This window comes from Pelophylax lessonae (assembly GCF_965119305.1).
Source record: "Pelophylax lessonae genome assembly, chromosome: 3".
Classification (NCBI taxonomy): Eukaryota; Metazoa; Chordata; class Amphibia; order Anura; family Ranidae; genus Pelophylax; species Pelophylax lessonae.
In genome coordinates, this window is record NC_138770.1 from 9,972,073 (window position 1) to 9,990,410 (window position 18,338).

General features: G+C 46.6%; 1 protein-coding gene across 1 annotated transcript in view; it reads left to right on the top strand.

The window, feature by feature from the left end:
• Positions 1-18,338, top strand: part of LOC309550688 (NACHT, LRR and PYD domains-containing protein 12-like) — a gene marked incomplete at its 3' end in the record, with an annotated part of 537,904 nt that overhangs the window by 37,642 nt on the left and 481,924 nt on the right. Inside the window, exon 2 of the mRNA XM_082251023.1 lies at positions 15,591-15,762. Coding sequence (XP_082107149.1) covers positions 15,591-15,762 — 172 coding nt within the window. The remainder of the gene's footprint in view (positions 1-15,590; positions 15,763-18,338) is intronic.

Below are 18,338 nucleotides of genomic sequence, written 5' to 3' on the forward strand. Positions count from 1 at the left end.
GATCGCTTCCGGGATCTACGTCGGTTGTCCCGGTTCCACAGCGGGACAGGTTTCGGGGTTTTTACTCAAATCTGTTCACAGTGCCCAGAAAGGAAGGCAAGGTGCGTCCGATTCTGGACTTAAAATTTCTAAACCGCTTTGTGCGGGTTCAGAAGTTCAGAATGGAGTCCCTTCCGGTCGGTGGTGGCATCCCTGAGTCCAGGGGATTTCTTGGCTTCCATCGACCTCAAGGATGCGTATCTACACATCCCTATCTACGAGGGTCATCGGCGGTACCCCCGCCTCGCAATCGCGGAGGAGCACTATCAGTTTGTGGCGTTACCTTTCGGTCTCGCTTCGGCTCCAAGGGTTTTTACCAAAGTGTTGGCTCCTGTTCTAGCCCTGTTAAGGGTGCAGGGGATTGCCATCCTCGGATACTTGGACGATCTCCTGTTAAGATCAAGTTCCAGGGCCACGCTGTTGCGCGATCTGTGTAATGTTCTGGTACCTCTGGTACCCTTGTTCCATATTTCTCTCTTACTAAATTGCGTCCCATCTTGTTATTCAAAAGACGCATACACCTTTAAGACCGGATGACATCATTGCTGAGCGCCGCTCTGAGCGGCTATTTCAATCGCCGGCTTTCTCTCACTCATTGCTCGTTCAAACCACATGTTCACCGCACCTTCTCCTGTGAAGTCGGAGCTGCTGACATTTCCCTTTGCTGAACTGAAGCCGGAACCTCGCTGCTGATCCGTATCTCGCTACGGGATCACCTCTCACTAATGGACTCTGCTACTACTAACCTATCTAAGTGATAAGTACCCCACAGGGGATTCCTTACTAACCAAACTCCTACTGTCATCTACTACAATTACCAGGACTATCTGTATCTATCTATTTCCTATCATCTGCATAGACTGTTAGCTCTTGGGACTACCTTCAACTATCCTTGCACTAGGTTACTCTGTCTAAGTATACTCCATCTGTGTCCTCTTACCATCTGCACTATACTTGACATCAGAACCTATCTGCTTTATCATCACCTGCAACTCTCCTAGTACTACTCCTAGTGCTCACCATACAATAGCCTGTCTCTCATCTATACATTCTCATATATTCTATCCCTCCATTAAACATCTGATTGAGTATATGTATATTGCATAACAGGCTGTGCACTGTGATGAAGTCCTGAGAGTTGGATATGTTTGTTCAACAGAATCTCTACAAGGCTACTGAGTGTAATAATTCTGCAGCTGTAAATCCATCCACTAACAAAAACGCATGAACGTTACAATCTGTCACTCACAGTTTAGACGCTCCAGGAGTTTGGGTGAACCATCAATTTTCAGAAGTCGACCTTGTCCCCTTCTGTTCGTCTCCCTTACCTGGGGATGATTCTGGACTCCGCCCAGGCGAAAGTCTTTCTTCCGGAGGACAACCTCCGAATCCTGCAGGACGAGGTCAGGTCCCTAAGGGACAACGAGTGCTCCTCGCTTCGGACCTGCATGCGGTCCCTAGGCTTGATGGTGTCAGCTTTCGAGGCGATCCCATTTGCACAGTTTCACACGAGATCTCTTCAAGTGGAGATTCTGGTTCAGTTGGACAGACATCCTCAGTCTTTAGAAAGGAGGATTTCTTTGAGCCCACAGGTGAGATCGTATCTCCTGTGGTGGCTCCAGTCTCCGGCTCTGACGGAAGGCAAGTCCTTTCGACCGTTGCTATGGACAGTGGTCACCACGGATGCCAGCCTGTCGGGCTGGGGTGGAGTTCTGGGCAAGTTATGCGCCCAGGGCACCTGGTCAGAGGGGGAGGCCTCCCTGCCGATAAATGTTTTGGAACTGCGGGCAATCAGGCTCTGTTTGCTCCGTTGTTCGAATCGTCTTTGGGGCTACCCAGTGCGTGTACAGACGGACAACGCGACTGCGGTGGCTTACATCAATCACCAAGGGGGCACCAGGAGTGCCCGGGCGGCCAAAGAAGTGGCCGAGTTTCTGTCCTGGGCCGAGACGCAGGTCCCGGCAATTTTGGCGGTTCACATTCCAGGTGTGGAGAATTGGCAGACGGGCTATCTGAGTCACCAGACCCTGGACCAGGGGGAATGGTCCCTACACCCGGAGGTGTTTCAGATGCTGTGTGCACGGTGGGGATCCCTAGATGTGGATCTGTTCGCTTCTCGTCTCAACAACAAGGTGGAAAGGTTCGTGGCACGAACGCGCGATCCTCTGGCGGACGCCTCGGACACGTTGGTGGTGCCTTGGCATCAGTATCGACTGATCTATGCCTTTCCTCCGATTCAGTTGTTGTCCAGATTCCTCCACAGGTTGGTTTCGGAACCGAGGTTGGTGATTCTGGTGGCCCCAGACTGGCCGCGTCGGTCTTGGTATGCGGACATCATGCAAATGGTCGTCGAGCATCCCTTGCAGCTCCTGCTAAGAGACGATCTTCTGTCTCAAGGGCAGATCTTCCATCCTGCTTTACAGTCGCTGGCTTTGACGGGGTGGCTGTTGAAAGCCAGGTCTTGAGAGACAGAGGTCTCTCGTCGGCGGTCATTCCTACCTTGCTCAAGGCTAGGAAGGCTTCTTCTGGTAAGATTTATTATTGTACCTGGAAGGCTTATTTCGCCTGGTGTGAGTTGCAGGGGTTCCATCCCCGCTCCTTTTCGGTGGCGAGGGTGTTGGCTTTCCTGCAAACCGGTGTGGATCAGCGTCTTGCGCTGACCACTATTAAAGGCCAGTTGTCTGTGCTGGCCATTCTGTTTCAACGCTACTTGGCGTCAAATTCTTTGATCTGCACCTTTATTCAAGGGGTGTGTCATCTGGCTCCCCCTAGGAGGGCACCCTTGCCCCCTTGGGACCTGAATTTGGTTCTGTGCGTTTTGCAACGTCGTCCCTTTGAGAATATCCGGGAGATTCCTCTGCCTGTGCTGTCCCAGAAAGTTGCCTTTCTGGTGGCGATCACATCTGCTCGCAGGGTGTCGGAGTTGGCGGCCTTGTCCTGCCGCTCCCCCTACCTGGTTGATAAAGGATAAAGTGGTCTTGCGACCTCATCAGTCTTTTCTTCCGAAGGTGGTTTCGGACTTTCACCTCAATGAGGACATTGTCTTGCCTTCGCTGTGTGCGAAGCCTAAGCATCCTAAGGAGTTTGCTTTGCACTCCTTGGATGTGGTTCGGGGGATCAGGGTCTACCTGTTGTCTACTGAATCCTTCAGGAAGTCGCATTGTCTTTTTGTCCTTCCCGAGGGACCTCGGAAGGGTACAGCTGCGTCTGCGGCAACCATTTTTAAATGGATCAGACAGACGATTGAGCAGGCCTATTCGATTAGGGATCAGGTTCCACCTTTCCCTGTCACAGCGCACTCTACCAGAGCGATTAGTGCGTCTTGGGCCTTCTGCCATCAGGCATCAGTGACTCAGGTGTGCAAAGCGGTGACCTGGTCGTCCATGCATACCTTTACTAAGTTCTACAAACTTGAAGTGTTGGCATCAGCAGATGCCTCTTTTGGCCGCAAAGTTTTGAGTGCGGCAGTGCCTTAAGGGAGACAGGGTTCTTTTTTGCCTGTCTCCTCCTGTTGGGGTTTCTTTCTTGTTTGTTTTCCTGGGTTTCGCTCCTGTTGAGCTCTCTTGTTGCCCTTGTTGTCTGACCTGGGTGCTGTATTGCCTTTTAGACGGTTACGTTTTCCCACCCCTCACATCTACACTGCTTTAGGATGTCCCAGATGTGCAGATTAAATGAGTGGGCGGCGACTGTCAGAGGACGTAAGAGAAAATAGAATTTTTGTAAGAACTTACAGTCGCCGCCCCCCCCACCCCTCTTTTGGGGTTCATGGATCTCTATACTGCTGGCTACCAAACTGAATTGGGAATGAAACTAGCTGGGGGTATTGACCAAGGGTACAGCCCCCTGTAGGTTTGTCTATACAAAGGTTTTGTGATTATTCTAACAAAATCTTCTGCCTAGCTTACTCCTGTGGAGAAGGCCAATACCCAGACATGCAGATTGAATGAGTGGGCGGCGACTGTCAGAGGACTCAGAGAAAATAATTTTACGGTAAATTCTTACAAAAATTCTATTTTTTCAAATTTTTTTATATGAAATTCCCCCCCAAAAAAATGTAAAAATCGAATTTTTTTAACATTTTAGGCCAATTTGTTTTCTGCTACATATTTTTGGTAAAAAAAATCCCATTAAGCGTTTTTTGATTGGTTTGTTATTGCATTTACTAACTAAGGGAAAGATTTGTGTCATTTTTATTTATTTTTTAACTAGTAATGGCGGCGATCTGCTGACATTTTTCACACTTTTGGGGGGTACCAGTGACATTACTACAGTAATCAGTGCTATACATATGCAGCGTTACTGTAAAAATGACACTGGCAGGGAAGGGGTTAACTTTATTAGAGGTCCAGGGGTTAAGTGTGTCCCCCTAGGGGCGTGCTTCTAACTCTCAAGGGGCATGGCTTTTGATGTAACCGCAGAGACATACGATCCTACATAGCATGATCGTATAGTCTCTGCTGTTACACCAGGGAGAATGACAGGCGGCTTTGTTTACATCAGCCGCCTGTCTTTCTCCCTCTCCAGCGGGAAATCGCGAGTGACCGGCGGAAATCAGAGCCGCCGGTCACTCGCGCGGGGATGACTGTGAACGAGCGGGGGTGAAGAGGGCACCTCCGGCAACACACGCTCGCCCCCACAGGCTCCTGGGCGAGCGATGTAGTACTACGTCACTTTGCCCAGGAGGAGCTGACTGTAATGGTATCCTGCACTGGACATACCATTTTGGCAGGCAACTACTTTGTCTCCAGCAGCCATGACAGTTTAAAAAACAAAGGACCACTCACTTACAAAGCAACCCCCCCCTCCCCTACCTTAATCAATTAACTTAAGAATGCGAGCTTCAAAAGAGCTGTTACTTCAAAGAACCTTATCTAGGAACCTTATCCCAGCACATCCTGGCAGATGTCCACTAAGGCTGACCAGGCTGGGTTGTAAATTCCCCAGCCAAATTGTTAATTTGAGATGTACCAATACGTCTAACAAATCCATACCCAATTTATAAATGCAGACAGGAACATGACACCATTAACAAAAAGTATATATTTGGAGGAGAAATAAAATACTGAACGGAACCAGATCATGCATGATCATGTTCGCTCCTATGGAAGACAAGCTAGCTGTCAGATGCCTTACGGGTCAGAGGTTACTTGGAGATAATCTGTGTTTGGTGTCTATGGATGTAAAATTCAATGCGGTACAATAATATATCAGTTTCAAGAAGACAGCTGGTAGATATTGGAAGATATGAATTATGTTATAAATCTGTCTAAATGGGAGGTTCCTTGCCATTGTCTGAGCCTAGGGCCACCCAGTGCCACTGTGGTTATTGGTCAAGGACCTCTGGTGACACCCCCTGGGGTCTCAGAGAAAAGGAAAGAAGCAGATGTTTTTTTCAGTTCTCATGTAACATCGAAGAAGAAACGTCTCTCAAGTTTGAGGACCGATCACACATGCTCAGCTTCTGAAACTCTGATAATCCAAGGACATTGACTGCAAGTATTCTTATTTATAATTCTTTATCTTAATTTTCTAAATTGCTGAATTGTGTCTCTATTCGTTTATAACCCATTTTTCTGTAAATATTTTTATTTTGCACCAATTTTAACCTTTTTATTAAACCTTATTTTGAAAAGTGTTAATCTTGTCACTAAGCTCTTAATGCAAAGCTACCAAAGAACCTGTTTCTTTAAGAGTGCTACTGTCTAGAATAAATCCTCTGGACATTCCTGTCTGCGGTGACAGCGCATGTTACAGATGATTTTTCTAAAGTCATAATTTGTATTTCTAAAATTACGAGCGTCCTCTGGGCTCATCATAATGTAGAGGTGGTGGCAGAGAAAGGGTTAATTGCTTAATTAGCCCGGTGACAATCGTTCTCAGCCTGATGACATCTAGATTGTTTTCCCACAAGCTGGAAAATCTTTGTGCCAGGTGCATTGTTACGCAAGTGACGGCAGGGTGTGAGATTGATTGGTCCTTAGTCACAAGTTGGATGAGAAGGCCAGGGGTCTGATACCCGCCACCGTCACATATTGGCTGGCAGTGTATGTGGGATAGTCTTGCATTAAGAACATTCAGTGCACTGTTAGGAATTAGCTCTGCACTGAAGGATTGTTAACGGTTGTGGAAAGCAGTCCTTAGAGACAAGCTGGTGCATATTTTTTGTTTTTTAAAAGAGACATACAGCAACCTCTACTTTCTACAGCTCTTTCCTATCTCTGCTTTCTGTTCTATCTTTTCTGCTTGCAAACATGCCTGGTTTATCGGATTATAAGAAAATGAGAAAATGTGATCTGAATGCTGAGTGCACATCGAGAGGACTTGACGCCAGTGGCAAAACTCGTGAAGGAATGATTCATGCCCTGCAGGAGCATGATATCCAGGCAATCCAGAACCTGGCGGAACCAGGAGACGGGGTTGCCGTTACTTCAGAGCCCAGTGACTCAGGAACGGCCTCGCAGGATGGGCCAGCAGAGACTGACACTGGAGTATCACTGCAAGTCACCTCCCAGCCACAGCATGAGCAGACCAGCCCCAGATTGCCTGCAACCAGCATAGACTCTCCTCAAATGCAGGAAACACTACAACGTATCTAGGAAGTGGATCCTATGGCATACATGCAGTTTCTGCAACGCCAGGCTGAGAGAGAGGCTATGGAACGCCAGGCTGAGAGAGAAGCTATGGAACGCCAGGCTGAGAGAGAGGCTAGACGTCGGCATGAACTGGAGATGGCTAGGCTCAAGCAGCAGCCACAGGCTCAGAACCTCAGATCCCTAGAGCACAGCGACACCTCTCTGCTTGTGAGCCAGGCAGCCAAATTTCCAGTTATGGAAAAAGATAGTGACATTGACGTGTATCTACTGTCGTTTGAAAAGACTTGCCATCAATACCATCTGCCCCAAGCACAGTGGGCCCGGTACCTGACGCCAGGGCTGCGAGGCAAGGCCCTTGACGCTTACGTCGAATTGCCAACAGCACAGGATAGCGATTATGAGGATATAAAGGCTGCGATCATCCAAAAATACCAGTTGACCCCGGACGTGTACCGGAAGCGATTTAGGTCCCTGCAAAAGGGGCCTGGGGACTCATATATCAATGTGATAAGTCACTTACACACCACATTCCGGCAGTGGACTAAAGGCTTGAAAGCCATTTCTTTTGAGTCCCTGGAGGATCTCATGATTGGAGGTCAACTCTTGCACATCTGTCCTACAGACGTCAGACAGTTTGTGTTGGAACGGAAGCCAACCTCTGCCCAAGCAGCAGCAGAACTGGCAAATACCTACATCCACACTTGGGTATCTGACCATCGCAAGGCTCTTCTGTATGGCGCGAAAGTTAAAGTTAGGTGACAAAGTTAAAGGTAGGTAGACAAAGTTAAAGGTAGGTGGAGGATCCTTAAGAACGATTTCAGGGACTTAGGTAATAGATTGAGGAAAAGGACCTCCAAGGTGGTTTTCTCTGAAATACTGCCTGTACCTCGAGCCACACAGGAGAGGCAGAAGGAGATTAGGGAAGTTAACAAGTGGCTGAGGAATTGGTGTAGGAAGGAGGGGTTTGGGTTCCTGGAGAACTGGGCTGACTTCTCAGTCGGCTACCGGCTCTTTAGTAAGGATGGGCTGCACCTTAATGGGGACGGTACAGCTCTTTTGGGGAGAAAGATGGCCACCGAGTTGGAGGGGCTTTTAAACTAGGAGACGGGGGGGAGGGCTCAGAAGTAGAATCAGTCAGGAGGGAGCAGAGGACTGAAGGCAGTTGTAGGGTCAACAGCGACAGTAGGTCAACAACATCAATTGGCGGGTCTGTGCGGGAGAACAGCAGACCAAACAGAAATAAACAAAACCGCCAATCACGTTTAACTTCCGTAAAACTAAGAGGGGTATATGCTAATGCCAGGAGCCTAGCTAATAAGATGGATGAGTTGGAAATGTTAGTACATGAGGAAGACATAGACCTTGTGGGAATAGCGGAGACTTGGTTCGACCCCTCACATGACTGGCTGGCCAATATCCAAGGGTATTCGGTGTACCGGAAGGACAGGGTTGGTAAAAGAGGGGGAGGGGTATGTCTCTATGTCAAGAACAATATAAAGGTGCTAGAAAGGAGTGACATTACGGATGGGATGAGCATGGATTTAGAATCTGTGTGGGTTGAACTCGATAGGGAAGAAGATAAGGGAAAAGTAGTTGTGGGGGTTTGCTATAGGCCACCTAACCAAGGGGAGGAGGTAGAGCTGGAATTTTTAGCACTAATAGGTAAAGCGGCAAAACTAGGATCAGTCATCATATTGGGGGACTTCAATTATCCCGACATTGACTGGGAAGAGGGGACTGCACACTCGCATAAGGCCCGGCTATTCACGGAAACCTTACAGGATAACTACATGTCGCAGTTTGTGGATTCCCCTACTAGAGAGAATGCTATCCTGGATCTATTGATCACTAATGACCCAGACATAATCTCGGAGGTAGGAGTCCAGGACAACCTGGGCTCTAGCGATCACAGGATGATCACATTTAGTATAAATAACAATATAAAAAGGCAAGTGGGGAACATAAGAACCCTAAACTTCAGAAGGGCAGACTTTCCAAAATTGTACTCATTGATGGAAAGGGTAAACTGGGACCAAACCCTGGGATCACTGACCACAGAGGAAAAATGGGAATGCTTTAGAACAATATTAAGCAAAGGCATCTTGCAGTGCATTCCTATGGGGAATAAATTTAGAAGAGACAAAGCCAAACCTGGCTGGCTAAACCGTAGCGTTAAAAAACTTATTAGGGGAAAAAAATTGGCCTTCAAGAAATATAAATCAGAGGGCACAGTATCGGCCTTCCAGCAATACAAGGAGGAAAATAAGAAGTGTAAACACGAAATCAAGATGGCTAAAATCAACTTTGAGAGACAAATAGCGGAGGATAGTAAAAAAAACCCAAAGAAATTCTTTAAATATATCAACAGCAAAAAAACTAGGGCAGAGCATATTGCACACATAATTAACGATGATGGGAGGATGGTTACAGAGGACACTGAAAAAGCAACCGTGCTGAATTCTTTTTTCTCGTCAGTCTTTACGCAGGAAAAGGAAGGGTACACTGACCATGACTGTATGGTTAGTAGTAATACACAGGACTTGCCACTATGGCTAACAGAGGGGGAAATCAGGGAAAGACTGGATAAACTTAACACAAACAAATCACCAGGCCCGGATGGCGTACATCCGAGAGTGCTCAAGGAACTCAGTATGGTTATATCTAGACCACTGTTCCTGATCTTTGCTGACAGTATTAGGACAGGAGATGTACCAGGGGATTGGAGGAAGGCTAACGTGATTCCGATATTCAAAAAGGGCCAGAGACATATCCCGGGAAATTATAGGCCTGTCAGTCTGACATCAATAATATGTAAACTTTTGGAGGGGATGATAAGGGACTATATCGTAGAGTATGCTAAAGACAACAACATCATCAGTAGTAACCAGCACGGGTTTACAAATGGGCGTTCTTGTCAAACCAATCTCTTAGCATTCTACGAGGAAGTGAGCTGTGAGCTAGATAGGGGGAGACCAGTGGATGTGGTGTACTTGGATTTCGCTAAGGCGTTTGATACAGTTCCCCACAAGCGCTTAATTTATAAAATAAGGTCTGCAGGTATCGACAGCAGGGTTTGCTCTTGGATACGGAATTGGCTAAAAGGCCGTGTCCAAAGGGTAGTAATAAACAGCGCATACTCAGACTGGTCTGAGGTAGTAAGCGGGGTGCCCCAGGGCTCAGTCCTGGGACCAACCTTGTTCAATTTATTCATAAACAGCATTGAGGAAGGGATCAGTAGTTCGTTATCAGTTTTTGCAGATGACACAAAATTGGCCAGGGCAATAACTGCACAGCATGAAGCAGATATCCTACAGAATGACCTGGACAAAATTACGGAGTGGGCAACGACATGGCAAATGAGGTTTAATGTGGAGAAGTGTAAGGTTTTGCACTTGGGGACCAAAAACATAAAAACACAATACACGTTAGGAGGGGAACCCTTGGGGGAATCAAAAATGGAGAAAGATTTGGGAGTCTTAGTTGATGATAGATTAGGCAACAGCATGCAATGCCAAGCGGCAGCTTCCAAAGCCAACAGAATATTAGCATGCATAAAGAAAGGGATATATTCCAGAGATAAGACTATAATCCTTCCACTTTATAAAACTCTGGTCCGACCGCATCTGGAGTATTCTGTCCAGTTCTGGTCGCCAGTCCTCAGGAGGGATGTGTTGGAGCTGGAGAAAGTCCAGAGAAGGGCAACTAAACTGATTAGGGGGTTGGAGGACCTTACCTATAAAGAGCGGCTGCAATCGCTCGATTTATTTTCCCTGGAGAAAAGACGTCTGAGAGGGGACATGATAGCAATTTATAAATATCTTAATGGGGATCTCAGCTTAGAAGAAAAGCTGTTCATTCGAAGGAATTGCATGAGGACTCGAGGACATACAATGCGATTAGAGGAGAAGCGTTTTAACCTCAGGCAACGTGGGGGGTTCTTTACTGTTAGGGCTACAAGATTGTGGAATTGTCTACCACAAGAGGTGGTTTCTGCGGGTAGTATGGTGACTTTCAAAAGACTCTTAGACTTACATCTCAAGGATCAGGAGATTGAGGGCTATGTTAGATGATTACAGTCACACACACCTACACAGGTTGAACTGGATGGACTATTGTCTTTATTCAACCTCGCCTACTATGTAACTATGTAACTATGAAAGGAGGGAAATCGCACATGGCAACCCCTCCTGCAACTATGAGTCAAGTTCCCCAGCAACCAGCACCTGTAGTCTCTGGTGTCACCTCAACTGCAACTGACACCCACAGATGCTACACCTGTGGGAAAGCTGGACATCTCAGGACCAAGTGCCCTGAGCAGAAGCAGATGACATCACCTGGTCAGCCTGCCAGCAACTCTTCCTTAGTGCTGTTTGTCCGCAGGAAATCCTGGGTGACCGCTGCCAACTTGCAGCCAGTCACTGTGGGCAACCAGACTGTAACTGGTTTCCAGGACACAGGAGCTGAAGTCACCTTGGCCAGACCAGAAGTGATAAGATGAAGGGACATCATCCCTGGAAAGTTTTTTACCCTCACAGGAGTTGGGGGGACCCGCTCACGCGTACCCCGTGCCCGTGTTTTCATTGATTGGGGTGCTGGAAGTGGGATGAGGGAGGTGGGAGTCTCTGAGGAAATCCCCACCACTGTTTTGTTGGGTGCCAATTTAGGTACCCTTGTTTCTTACTACACCCCTGCTAAGAGCACCCTTGATGCCTCCACGAAACTCTCTGGACTTAACAAGATACTGTGTGCAGATGTTGGGTTAATGTCTGGGCAACCTATGGATGGACAGAGGGAGGGGGAGGGAAAGGGTAGAGGTGAATTACAAGGTCCTCCATCTTCTGAAGGAGAGGAGGCCCCCTTACCTGTGAAGTTACCAGGGGTATGCTTTAATGATGTCACAAAGAGTAAACATGATGTTGCTGATGATGATGATGATGAAAATGTTGATGCTAATAATGATGCTGATGATAATGATGTTTTGCCAATGTTGGTGGTCCCTCGCAGTGCTGCCAAGGCAGTGGAGATGCAGGCCCTGGTCGCAGGACAGCAGGAGGTCTCTGTGCCCTCTCCTTGTTCTGACCCAGTGGACTCCACCTCTGATAAGCCTCAGCAGCTGTCTTGGTTTGCCACAGGACGTCTGGCTGGGACTTGTGGTTCTGCCTTGAAGCCGGCACTGCAGACAGACCACACACTCAAGCAACTCAGGAGTGGAGCTGATTGGCCCCCTGCTGAGACAAGTAAACAACAGTTTGACTGGGACAGTGAGCAGATAGGTATGACAGGCCAACAGGCAGGAGGCCTGGAGACTGAAGGGGTTAAACAGCTGCTCATTGTGTCCAGACAACCTCAAAGGCATTTATTGAAGGTGTCAATTGATCTGATCTGTAAGGGTCTCTGTGAGGTCAGGAGGACCAGGCCTGGAGTAACGCACGAGGGTCTGTGGCCTAACCTGATTCTTACACAGCATCCTAGCACAGAACATGCCATGAGCAGAAGTAGTACACCTGAACTGGGACAGACAGGTGTTCTGTTAGCAGTATCTGACACTCAGGGAGTGGGCTTGGGCCTTCAGCTGAAACCACCCTTCTCCCTCCAGGTATCTATGCTGCTGGCAGTGCTTACCGCATGCCGCGTCAGGAGATATTGAAGACCCTGGGATGGCACACCATGACGTCCACGAGGTGGGCGCCTGGGTGTCTGCTCCCCCCATGCCTGAAACCTCCCCTGTCTCACAGGAGGCGCAGGCCAATGGCGAAACAGGAGACAGAGAGAAGGCTTTGTGGAGCCTTTAGCAGGCTGAATGCCAGCCCTGCGATTGTGGCCTACCCCGTGCAAGGGGAACCATGAGGTGTCAAAGCAGCTGGCTAATGCCCGCTGTCTAACCATCCTGAACCTGAGCAGGGGGCGTGGATCAAACCCTCTAACCTGGAAAGCTCAGGACAAGCAAGTCTTCACCACCCCATGTGGCTTGACTGCATCTACAACAATGGTAGATGGGGTTGAGAACGCATCAGACACCTCCCTAAGGGTCATGTGTGATCTTCGGGGAGGGGTTGAACCGTGTGCAGTGGCATGCTTTAGGGGCCTGGTAGTGTTTGGCCCTGTCTGGGTGGAACACCCAGGGCTCCTGTCAGCAGTCCCAAACAATCTGGCACGGCCTAGTTTGACAGTTCTGCACAGTAACTGTCAGATGGACCTGTCAGCAGTTTGGTACTGGGAACAGCAGGGAGGAGAAGGCTACCAGGACCTGGCCTACTCCTCAAACCAAAACTTTAGTTACGGCATTCCTGGGTACAGCTGGCTACAGGCGGATGCTGGGGTGCGACTGTAGTGACTCAGCTGAACCTGTGACTGACCAATCCAACGGTACCCTGACTAAAATGGCATCCTTGACGCCAGAGTATCAGGAGGACCATTCGGCTTTGACGGAGGTACTGGCCAGTGCACCTGAGACATGGGCCCCGGAATTTAAACACCCAGTCCCGGCACAACCCTATGCCACTACCTTTGGGCCAGATGCCATCCCTGAGCAGAGGTGTCTTGTGATCGGGTGGGCACCACGGAAGCTCGCCCATCACAAACCACATTTTCTGCCAAACTGTATTGCTAGGAAGAACAACCCACTCCTCAGAGGAAACCTGGTTCTCCAGCAATACTATTGGACCAGACCGCACACAGGGGAACGGCTTAGCGAGGTGGACCTGTGGGGTGACAAAGTGAGCCTGCAACAGTTGGTTGCGTCAGGAGGGAAATTGCAGTCCCCTCCTATGCAACCGCTTGAGGGGGGAGGTGTAATGGTATCCTGCACTGGATATACTATTTTGCCAAGCAACTATTTTGTCTCCAGCAGCCATGACAGTTTAAAAAACAAAAGACCACTCACTCACAAAACAACCCCCCCCTCCCGTACCTTGATCAATTAACTTAAGAATGCGAGCTTCAAAAGAGCTGTTACTTCTAGGAACTTCTAGGAACTAAAAGAGCTGTTACTTCAGCACATCCTGGCAGATGTCCACTAAGGCTGACCAGGCTGGGTTGTAAATTCCCCAGCCAAATTGTTAATTTGAGATGTACCAATACGTCTAACAAATCCATACCCAATTCATAAATGCAGACAGGAACATGACTCATTAACAAAAAGTATATATTTGGATGAGAAATAAAATACTGAACGGAACCAGATCATACATGATCATGTTCGCTCCTATGGTAGACAAGCTAGCTGTCAGATGCCTTACAGGTCAGAGGTTACTTGGAGATAACCTGTGTTTGGTGTCTATGGATGTAAAATTCAATGCGGCACAATAATATATCAGTTTCAAGAAGACAGCTGGTAGATATTGGAAGATATGAATTATGTTATAAATCTAAATCTAAACGGGAGGTTCCTTGCCATTGTCTGAGCCTAGGGCCGCCCAGGGCCACTGTGTTTATTGGTCAAGGACCTCTGGTGACACCCCCTGGGGTCTCAGAGAAAAGGAAAGAAGCAGATGTTTTTTTCAGTTCTCATGTAACATCGCAAAAATAACTATTTCGTAAGTTTGAGGACCGATCACACATGCTCAGCTTCTGAAACTCTGATAATCCAAGGACATTGACTGCAAGTATTCTTATTTATAATTCTTTATCTTAATTTTCTAAATTGCTGAATTGTGTCTCTATTTCTTTGAAACCCATTTTTCTGTAAATATTTGTATTTTGCACCAATTTTAACCTTTTTATTAAACCTTATTTTGAAAAGTGTTAATCTTGTCACTAAGCTCTTAATGCAAAGCTACCAAAGAACCTGTTTCTTTAAGAGCGCTACTGTCTAGAATAAATCCTCTGGACATTCCTGCCTGCGGTGACAGCGCGTGCTACAGATGATTATTCTAAAGTCATAATTGGTGTTTCTACAATTACGAGCGTCCTCATCATAACGTAAAGGTGGTGGCAGAGAAAGGGTTAATTGCTTAATTAGCCCGCTGACAATCGCTCTCAGTCTGCTGGCATCTAGATTGTTTTCCCGCAAACTGGAAAATCTTTGTGCCAGGTGCAGCTGAGAGTGGCATTGTTACGCAAGTGATGGCAGGGTGTGAGATTGCCTGGTCCTTGGTCACGAATTGGATGAGAAGGCCAGGGTTCTGATACCCGTCACCGTCACACTGACTGCCGCAGTAAATGTACTTGCGGCGGTCGGCAAGGGGTTAAGTGACCATTGGAAGTTGGACCTTCCTATTAAATGCTGTAAATAAAATAAGTATGCACAGCCTTACTGTTCATGTTTGTTTATGAAGCAGATGTAGCCTCCCCACAACATCCTTTCTTTGCACATTTGTCTGTAGACAAGTACCCCTGCAATCTGTGTGGAAGCAGTGGTATCTCTGCAGAGGTCAGTAACCTGAATTAGAGCTGCAGTATGAAAATGAGAAACCTGAAGAGCCATTGGAGGAAACTAACCATGTGCTTCATATTCTGCATTTCAGAGTAATGTTCTTCAAGAAGAGCAATACACAGATATAAAGGTTCTCATTAGACCACTCATTGAAAAACAAGTTATTTTTAAATGTATTGTGTGAAATTACACATACTGTAAACCTCGTTTTTTTAATTCCTATCGTCCCCTGCACACCAACTGATATTTCCGATCAGGCTGACCGTGGGAGTGTCTGCACTAGATGCTAAAGTTGTAAAGATTGAAGCCATGGTTATTAGTACACATCATATCTGTGGTCTCTTCCTCTTTCCTGCAGCTCTGGTAGCGTCCTATTTCCAATAGCAAAAGCACCCACAAGTCAGGCAGAGTTCAGGCATTTGTCAGCAGCACTCAGTATAATGTGCTGGGGACAAAGTTTTCTTTTCTGTATGGAGTGTTCAAAGCATCCAGAAGGATTTTTATGTATTACACAAAAAAAAAAAAAAAAATTTAAGTTACATTGTAACTACAGATATGAAACGATAATACGATATATTTTCCAGGAATACCTGTCAATGGAAAAAGACCCGACTTCCTTCTCTCACACCTTGTTACAAGATATTCAGGATCGGGGAAGAGAAGCTGTGATTGGACTCTGGGAATGTCTCTATACGCTACAGAAAGATCATCCTCATCCTAATTTATTGGCGGTTCTGGATGAGATCACACAGAGAGGTAACAGGACTTTTACATACGTTCATTAAACTGAGAAGTTCAGTTCTCAGAGGAAGATGATCTCCTCTGCAGCCAGTTTACAAAGCCAAGAACTTCAGCTTTCACAGGAAGAACAGAGGAGAATTTTTTCCTCTGAAAATGGCTGAAACCCATGTAGCAGTGGGTGATCTTCCTGTAATCTCCTGAGATAGTGTGAAGTTTAGCCAAGTTTAAAAAGCTAAATCAAAGTTTAAAAGAACATGTAATGAGATGTTCTGACACATGATAGCTAAAAAAAAAAAAAAATTCTCTCTCGCACACATAAATATATATTCATATATACACACACACACACACTACTCAAAAAAATCTAAAAAACATTTTTTAATCAGAGTGTAGAATCAAGTCAAGTAAACTTCTGGGATATTGGGCAGAGGGGGTTGTTAATCAGTTTCAGCTGCTTTGGTGTTAATGAACAGGTGCACTAGATGGGCAACAATGAGACGACCTCCAAAACAGGAATGGCCACTGACATTTTCCCTACTCATCTTTTCTGAGTGTTTGTCACTAGTTTTGCATTTGGCTGGGGTCGGTGTCACTACTGGTAGCATGAGGCCATACCTGGACCCTATAGAGTTTGCACAGGAAGTCCAACTCCTCCAGGATGGCACATCAATACCTCCCATTGCCAGAAGGTTTGCTGTGTCTCCCAGCACAGTCTCAGGAGCATGGAGGAGAGTCCAGGAGACAGGCAGTTACTCTAGGAGAGCTGGACAGGGCCGTAGAAGGTCCTTAACCCATCAGCAGGACCGGTATCTGCTCCTTTGTACAAGGAGGAACAGGATGAGCACTGCCAGAGCCCTACAAAATGACCTCCAGCAGGACACTGGTGTGAATGTCTCTGACCAAACAATCAGAAACAGACTTCATGAGGGTGGCCTGATTCTAATTTAAATTGACAGTTAGGGCCCGAACGAGTACTGCCCTGAAAGACTCCTAGAAAGTGTTACCAGGTACCAAACTCCGTTTTCTCAAGTAATCTTCCAGGGCAGCATCTGAGAGGATGTATCAAGCAATACTTGCTAGGGAGGAGTCAAAGCCTGGAGCACTTTCTTACCGAAAGTTTGATCCTAACTGGACAGGCAGTTGATGCAGTAGTACCTTACAAAGGCTTTGAAGCTCAACCCTGTCGCTGCCCTGCATATCTGCTCCAGTGGTTCCCCTGCTCTTCTGCAACTGAGGAAGCCCAGGCCCTGGTAGAATGAGCTTTGATCCCATTTGGGGAGCAAAGTTTTGTGCTTGACATGCCAAGGTTATGGCCAGCTTGATCCATCTTGCTATTGTGCTTTTTGAAGTCTGTTTTATTAGGCCTTGAATGTGAACCGCACATGGTTGTTGATCTTCGCCACTCCTTGGTTTTCTCTAGTTAGGCTATGAGGATCTTCCTGACATCCAGTTTGGAGTATGTTTCCTCTTTCCTGCTGGCCCTAGAGGCCAGAAGGGAGGGAATAATAATATTTTGTGACCTACGGTGTGGAAAATAATTATTTGATCCCCTTGAGATTTGGTAAGTTTGCCCACTTACAAAGAAATAACGGGTCTATAATGTTTATCACAGGTGTATTTTAAATGATAGAGACAGAATATCAACCGAAAATCTAGAAAAAAAAAAACCCCATAAATAAAATATGCTATAAATTAAGTTGCAGTTTAGTGAGTAAAATAAGTATTTGATCCCCAAGCAAAACATGACTTAGGACTTGCTGGAGAAACCCTTATTGGCAAGCACAAAGGTAAGGACTTGCTGGAGAAACCCTTGTTGGCAAGCCCAAAGGTAAGACATTTCTTGTAGTTGGTAACCTGGTTTACACACACCTCAGGAGAGATTTTGGTCCATTACAGATCTTCTCTAAATCCTTACGGTTTCTTGGCTGTCTCTTGTCAACTCGAAGTTTTAGCTCCTTCCATACATTTTCTATAGGATTAAGGTCTGGAAACTGACTAGGCCACTCCATGACCTTAATGTGCTTCTTCTTGAGCCACATCATTTAGATGTTCAATGGATTGAATGTACATGTGCCTTCTTGAAAAGAAGGACTCACTGTATTTGGAGGAAGAAAAATGCTGACTATGACCGTAAGAACACCATCTCTACAGCCAAGCACAACGTTGGAAACATGCTTTGGGGCTGTTTCTCTGCTAAAGGTAAAGGCTAACTTTGCCACATTGGGGGGGGGGGGGGCAATGGATGGGGCATATATAGTAAAATCCAGAATGAGAACCTTCTTCCCTCAGCCAGAACATTAAAGATGGGTCATGGATGGATCTTACAGCATGACAATGACCCAAAACATACCGTAAAGGCAACAAAGGAGTGGCTCAAGAAGAAGCATATTAGGGCCATGGAGTGGCCAGCTTGTCTTCAGACCTTAATCTTGTACAAAATGTATGGAGGGAGCGGAAACTTTGAGTTGCCTAGAAACCGCCTAGAAACCGTAGGAATTTAGAGAAGATCTGTAAAGAAGAGTGGACCAAAATTCCTCCTTAAATGTGTGCAAACCTGGTAACCAACTATAGTTACATAGTTACATAGTTAG